General features: G+C 41.4%; 1 protein-coding gene across 1 annotated transcript in view; it reads right to left on the bottom strand.

Annotated features, from left to right (window-relative positions):
- RALGPS2 (Ral GEF with PH domain and SH3 binding motif 2) overlaps window positions 1-7,331 on the bottom strand; it is a gene marked incomplete at its 3' end in the record, with an annotated part of 88,359 nt that overhangs the window by 63,688 nt on the left and 17,340 nt on the right. The window contains exon 4 of the mRNA XM_015411414.1: window positions 6,985-7,068. Coding sequence (XP_015266900.1) covers window positions 6,985-7,068 — 84 coding nt within the window. The remainder of the gene's footprint in view (window positions 1-6,984; window positions 7,069-7,331) is intronic.

Here is a 7,331-nt window from a genome sequence, read left to right as displayed (position 1 = left end):
CCTCCTCTATCTTTTGATCTGGTGTTAAGTTTCTTTTTGCCCCCCCTATTTCAACCCATAGAACTTCCAGAAGCGAATCCAATTCTCTTAGCCTCTCAATCTTTCTGGACTTTATACCCTCTCTAACATACAGAGCCACCCCACCTCCAACCCTTCCCCCCTCAACCTTCCGATATAATATATAACCGGGAATCACTGTAACCCACTGATTTTCCTCATCCCACCAAGTTTCTGAAATACCCACAATGTCTGTTTTTCCCTCCAACACCAAGCACTCCAACTCCCCGATTTTACCTCGGACACTTCTAGCATTTGTATAGAAACAGCTGTAATTTCCCATACAAGTTAAGCCTGCCACCTTCCTCTTGCTATCTCGAGACCTTGTCAGGCAGTCCATGTCACTAGCCATGGTCTCAGTGGACAATTTCAATCCACCTCCCTGTAGAAAAGCAACAGGTACCCCCTCATTTCTATGAGATGAGCCAACCCGAACCAGAGACTTTTCTTCTCCTGTCGGCTTTCCCCCAGATCATGTGAAGTGATGGTATGACTTTGTTCTGCTCTGGTTAGATCTCACCTAGAGTATTGTGCTCAATTTTGGGCACCACAATTTAAGAAGGATATAGACAAGCTGAAATTTGTCCAGAGGAGGGCAACAAAGATGGTGAGGGGGTCTAGGGACCAAGTACTATGAGGAAAGGCTGAAGGAGCTGGATATGTTTAGCCTGGAGAGGTTGCATCAGTGCTTAGTTCACATGGCCCTTTCTTACACGTCCAGGTAAATGCTGATTGCCATTTTGGGGTCAGGAAGCAGTTGTTCTCCAGGCCAGTTTGGCTGGAGATCCTGGAGGGTTTTTGTCATCGTCTGGGCATGGAACAGAGGTCAACGGGTGTGCGTGTGTGGGGGGGAGGTATTTGTGTATTTTCTGCATTGTGAAGGGGGTTGGACTAGATTACCATAGAGATCCCTTCCAACTCTATGATTCTATGAGGATGCATGATTCTATGAGGATTCCATATTTATTAGATCCTTTGATGCCATTCTGTGAGATATGTTTCCTTTTGTGAATTTAAATACTGCAGGTATGGCATGAGTTATTTTTCTTGATTTTTACTTGATCTGAGAAGAACTGGTCTCAATTTTGCATACCTTCCATAATTTTAAAATAAAAGGCTATAAATATCACTTCATAGCCATATTATCCACATACTATTCAGATTGGTGTCTGGAATACACAAACATGGAGATTATTATCATTTCTATAAACTTCAGGCCACATGACTTTTACTCAGAACTGGGAGCTGAAGCATGCAATGTGTGCAAAGGACATTCATATATTTTCTTTACATTACATCCCCCCGCACACACCTCCCTCTCCAGGTTTCCAGTTAATTATTCACCTGAGGGCAGCATGTGCAGATGAGAAAGTAGTTACAAAATTAGCAGCAAAAATACTAGAATCCTCTGCAGATCACAGTATACGACACAATACCCCTGCTGCTTCCAAAATTCAGAATACTTTTACTAAAAGCCATCTGTAAGCTATTTACTATTCTCAGCTTGCCAGGAGTGAATAGAAGATTTCTTTTCTTTTTAATCCGGAAGAATATATAATGTATCACATAAATTTAGAAACACTGCTAAAGGAGTGGAACTTTACTGGGAAAAAATGGTTTATTAGAACCAGTTAATAGTCAATGAGTTTACAATTTATCATTATGAGATATTCCAGTAGAATTTACAGCCTTTTATATTGACTGCTGAAGTTAAAAACAAAATTTCTGGTACCCAGGTTGCACTATTATGGTTGCAGAAGTGCCACCGCCACCCTGCAATTCTTTCACTTTTAACTTGTACAAACAACAAAGGGGGGGGGAGACCTTTCAATCTAGACTTTGTACCTAAAGACAATGTTTAAATTAAGGGGAAACTGTTGGTTGTAGGAGAGGGTGGAGATCTGAGAAAGAATGAATTGATTCTAAAAAGGCCACAACTTTGTTAAAGGATTAAGCATGGGATGAGCTTGAGTAACTAAAAGCATAAACTGTTCACCACTGTCACGGAATTACGCCCTGGATTGAGCCTCAGTCCTCTGTTAAACCTATGATACCTTAATTTCTATAGTAATTAGCCTCTATAGTTGAATCTTTAGTTCGGTTTCCCCAGGAGGCTTCAGAACTCTGCTGGTGCTGTGGCCTATACATGAGTTTTGCCTTAGAGGATGTTTATACATTCCATAAGTTGGTGGTGTCACTATCAGAATCAAAATGGTTAGGATATCTGAAACTAGCTTCTTTGACTCTCCCTGACTTTCTGTGAGCTTCCTGACCCCAGAGATAGAGAGAACGGGGAGGGATTTGGGTTGGTACATTGGGCCAGTTCTAGTCAGTTCTAGTTTGGCCTGCATCACATCCAAGCGATCAAAGAACTCAGGGGAACTGGGGGGATCCCAGGAAAAGTCCTGTCTAGAGATGTGAAGGCCCGGAAAAATGTTCTATTTTAATATGATGAATAAAATATTTTAAGACAAGGTGTTCAAATATTTTTCAAATCATTTCCCAAAAATATGTATGGTATCAGATTTATGTAATTGCTGTGCACTGAGGAGAAGCAAGTCCTAGGTTACAAACTGAATTCTCCAATGCAAGAACAAGATGCATTTCTTCCTTTAGGAGGTGCTATTGTCACAAGAAAAGAAAAAGGTTTCAGTTTTGTTTTTGCATGTGGGTGGGTATACTGACACTCAGGCTTCACTAGGTCTCAAAGCATTGAAAGAAAATACAGAGCAACAAAAAGGACCCGAAAGTATATACTTAATTTAAAAGGGTAAGAGTTTTCATTTATCTGATTCCAGAAAACTGAATCATTTAGCTACATTAGTTTATTTTTATAACCTTTGTGTAAATAATAATTTAATAGGCTAGTTGTGATAATTTCATGCCAAGTAAAATTGTCCATAGACATATTTTATGTTCCTAAAGTAACAGAATTACTTTCAATCTGAAAAAGAAAAAAGTAGTGCTAATGTAGCATTTTTTTCAATTTCCCCAAACATTTCCGTTTTCCCTTGAAAAAAATGGGGGGAAACTGGGTTTTTTTCCGAGTTTCAAAATTTCCGGAAATTTTACTAGTCCTGCCCTCCAGAATCCCTCATCAATCACATACTGATAATGGCACCAGCAAAACAGTATGAAACTTGAAATACCTATTTACAAGCCAAGTAACTAATAAGAGTCAGAATAAACTCATACTCGAATAAGCAATGACCAGGACCCCTTTTGAACTTTTTATGTCACTCTGGGAGTTCTGTCCATTAGGTCTTCAAACCAGACTTAGCGAAGTAATAAAATACCATAAAACTCAACTTCATCCTTATCTCTGTCCCCATCTCATTTGGGCCCAAATTAGCAGCAAAACCCAGCAACAACAAAGTTAGAACCTGTCTACTATATAAATCCTCATTCCATATAATGATCAACCAGAGAAGTAATAGAGGGAACAACATAAAGGGGCGGGGAGGAGACCAGGCAGAAAAATCTGGCAGTCAGTAACCTAGTAAAATGTCCTCTCTGCCCTGCAATAAAGCAGCTGCTAGCAAAATCCTATTCATGGGGGAGGGGGAGTTCTGCTGAGAAAAGGAGAGACAAACAGGTAGATTGGGGCTTAAATACTAATGAGTCCACCCAATCTGAGCTTGACTGGACAAACTAGATGAACAACATCCAGCCAAACCAACTGGATATCAACTGTACGCTTTAAATTGTGTCAAACATTATTCCCCCTGTAGCTATGAAAAAGCTGCCTGTTTTCAGATATATCCTTTCTGATGTGCCTCTTTTAGCTGCTTGATGGTGGTGGAAAGTGCTGTCAAGTTACATCTGATTTATAGCAGCCCCTTGGGGTTTTCAAGGCAAGAGACATTCAGAGGTGACTTTGCCATTTCCTGCCTCTGTGTAGCGACCTTGGACCTCTTTGATGGTCTCCCATCCAAATACTGCCAGGGCTGACCTTGCTTAGCTTCCAAGATCTGAGGAGATCAGGTTAGCCTGGGCCATCCAGGTCAAGGACTTAGTCACTTCATCTCTATTTTGCCTTTTAAACCAACCTACTTAGTTTCAGATAAACTACTGAATTTGCACCTCCTTTCCTGATAACTGTTAGCCATTGGGGTCCCTTCCCACTGGAGGCCTGCTTCTGAGGGACTATTTTTCCTTCCCACTGGAGGCCTGCCTCTGAGGGTTTAAAACAATCCAAACAGTGGGGCATCAGACATCAAATACTACCCAGTAGCATGTGAGCATCTCTTTTTCACATGTGTAGGACTTTGGGGATATATGCTGTTGGGTGGAGGAATGAAATACTTAATTTGGATATTGGGAGGGGTGTGTGTAGTAGTGACTGGGGGAAAACAACAACCGGGGTAGGGGGTGCAGCAAAGAGAGGACCAGCCATTTGTCTCTCCAAGGACTGGATTGCTGAAAGACCTCAGCTGAAGAAGCTTTTGTCTGGTGTGGGCCCTCCCTTGATGGACAGCACTTCTTCTGGAGGTCAGCCCCCAGACATATCTGTCTTTGAACTGACGCTGATTCCTTCTCTCAGATGGTGAGGAGAGAGGCCCTGAGAAGGTCCCTTCCCACTGGAGGCCTGCTTCTGAGGGACTATTTTTCCTTCCCACTGGAGGCCTGCCTCTGAGGGACTGTGCTTCCTTTCCACTGGAGGCCTGCCTCTGAGGGACTGTGCTTCCTTTCCACTGGAGGCCTGCTGCTGAGGGACTGTGCCTGGACCAGCTCTAACAAGAGAATAGCACTTCTGGAACACCGACTACTGGACCTTTGGTTTGTGAAGGGAAAGGAGTTTGGGGGGGGGAAGTACAATGCCCTGTGTGCAGCACTGTATTTTCCTTAAATAGTTGCTTTGCTTAAGCCAAGGTGTGTGAGTGGGAGGGGGGCTTTGAGATAAGAGACCATAAGCCCTTCCCTTATTTCCAATGCCTGGGTTACACATATGTGCGAGCAGAAGGCTTGTTGACATTGTTCATGAACACAAGTTTATAGATTAAACCTAAATTTGTACTTGTGTACAAGCAACTGTGAGTACAGATAGTTCACAAGATACTTCCAACAGATGGTTTACATTCTGAAAGAAACTCTGTGCTGTCTTCCAACCAAATGTTTCTACTCATCACTAAAACCTGTAAGTAAAAGGTGACACTTCATTAGAAGGTTGCTATGTATTTCTTGCAGATGGGATATTATAAAATGAAAAGATGGAAAGGGGGGGGGGGGGATACCAAGCTGGACTGCAGAGTTTCCTCTCTGAAGCTAAGTAGACCTAGGCACCTGCAATAACTGCAACCATTTGGAGACCCCATGTATAAGGTACTGACCTCCTTGGAAAAAAATGGTGTGCTATAAGCCAGCCAAAAACTAGCTTCCAAATAAGTTTGAAAGAATTGGCACTTGACATATAGGACCATGACAAAATAAATGGTTACTGACATCATTTTAACCAGCCTTTCTCCCATGACAGTGTAATTGATGTGCTAATTAATATCCACTGGGTAAAAAATTCTAACACATTCCTGAATCCTACAATACATAAAGGCTAACTAGTCACTAGAATAACTATGAATAGGGATATGTATTAGGGTAAGACTGAGCCAAAAAGATATGTTTGGCATTGCAAATATGGTATTTTTGGGTATGTCTGGCATTCCAAATATATTCAGGAATTTTCCAGGATTCTGAAAAAAATGGTCCCCAAAAATCCTGGAAATACTTGGGATTAACCAGAAAGAGTGAGAGCGGTGTTTGCAGGCTTCTGGGGCTAATTTTCTTTCTCCCTACTTTCAGTCTTTCCTTTGTTCCTGTGTCTCCAGTCCCAGGAGCTTCTACAGCTTGCCAGCCTGCTTCTGTCAGTTTCAAGTCTGTTTGTCAGTTTCAAGCATTTTTTGCTTTTCCCTTTGCTGGTGTTGCTTTGCTTGGATTTGTTCGGCTGTGATTTTCCAGTTTGATATTAGTCCTGTTGAGCCTGCACTGCCAAAATGGCACTGGGTTCTGCTGGACTTTTGCACAGTGCAATTTGGTTCTGCTGGGGTTGCAAAAATACCCCAACTTGTTTCCACTGCAGAGATTCTCTGCTTTGATACTGGCCTTGTTGAAGTTTGCATTTTCACAGTAGTACTGAGTTCTGCTGAACTTTTCACATTGTAATTGGCTCTGCTGGGCTTGCAAAAGTGTCCATCCACCTTGAGTTTCCATTGCAGATATTCTCTGATTTGATATTGGTTTGGTTGAACTTGCACTGACACAGTGGCATTGGGTGCTGATAGGCTTCTGCACATTGCAATTGGTTTTGTTAGGCTTGAAAAGTGCCCCCACTTCAGTTTCCCCTGCAGAAAGTCTCTGGCTTGATTTTGGTTTTGTTTGGCTTGGCACATTGGCTTGCAGTTACTGGGATTACTGGGTTTTGCAATGATTTGGGGGGCTTGTTGTTTCTTCCATGAGAGGCATTTGACCACTGATTTGCTGCTTGCAGGAATGTAAGCAGCTTGGCAGTGTTTTCCTGTTTTCCCCTTCTCCTTAGAAAATAATGGAGGAGAACTGTACCCCGTTGGTCCAATCTACTTGAAATTTTTGGGGATTACTTAAAGAACAGGCACCAGCAACTCTGCTGCAATTTCAGTGGCTGTACCTTTAAAAACAACACTCTCCAAGCCACCCAGAAAATTAATATATTTAAGTTAATCATTGAAAATATGTTTCATCAGTGATCAGGAATTCATTATTTACAAATGAGCTCAACCAAGACAGCGTTAGCACAATTAATCCACATAGCAGCCAGGGAGGAGGTCTGAAAAACGCTTCTGTCAAAATCACAGCAGCGTAACAAAAAGAAATGTTAGACGCTATTGTTTAAAATTCATGCAGATGGCATGCTTTGATGCATGCAGTTAGGGCCCTATAAACAGAATGGAAACTTACATGGTTGAATCTTCTTGTAAAGGCAACTGCATTTGGAGCAGAGCTGTATTTCTCCTTTTTATTCCAACCACAGCTTGACAGCTCCTGGACAAAAAGTGAGAAATAGCTTCAGACTCATATAATTGTTTATCTCCATCATGCTTAATGCCACTGCACATATTTCTTTTTTTCTTCTTTATATATATATAATTTTTTTTCTAAAACACTACAAGAAAAATAGGGATGGGGAACTATGAACTACAGGAGAAAGTAAAGAAAAACCACTAAAAACCCAAGAGGTGGTGGTCATACAATGGTTACAATACAAAGCTTATAATAAAATTAAAAATATTGGTTACATTAAATGT

Source organism: Gekko japonicus, unplaced genomic scaffold (assembly GCF_001447785.1).
Source record: "Gekko japonicus isolate JY-2015 unplaced genomic scaffold, Gekko_japonicus_V1.1 scaffold3276, whole genome shotgun sequence".
In the NCBI taxonomy this organism is placed as follows: domain Eukaryota; kingdom Metazoa; phylum Chordata; class Lepidosauria; order Squamata; family Gekkonidae; genus Gekko; species Gekko japonicus.
The sequence above is the reverse complement of the archived record's forward strand: the minus strand, read 5'-3'. Positions and strand labels throughout refer to the sequence as shown.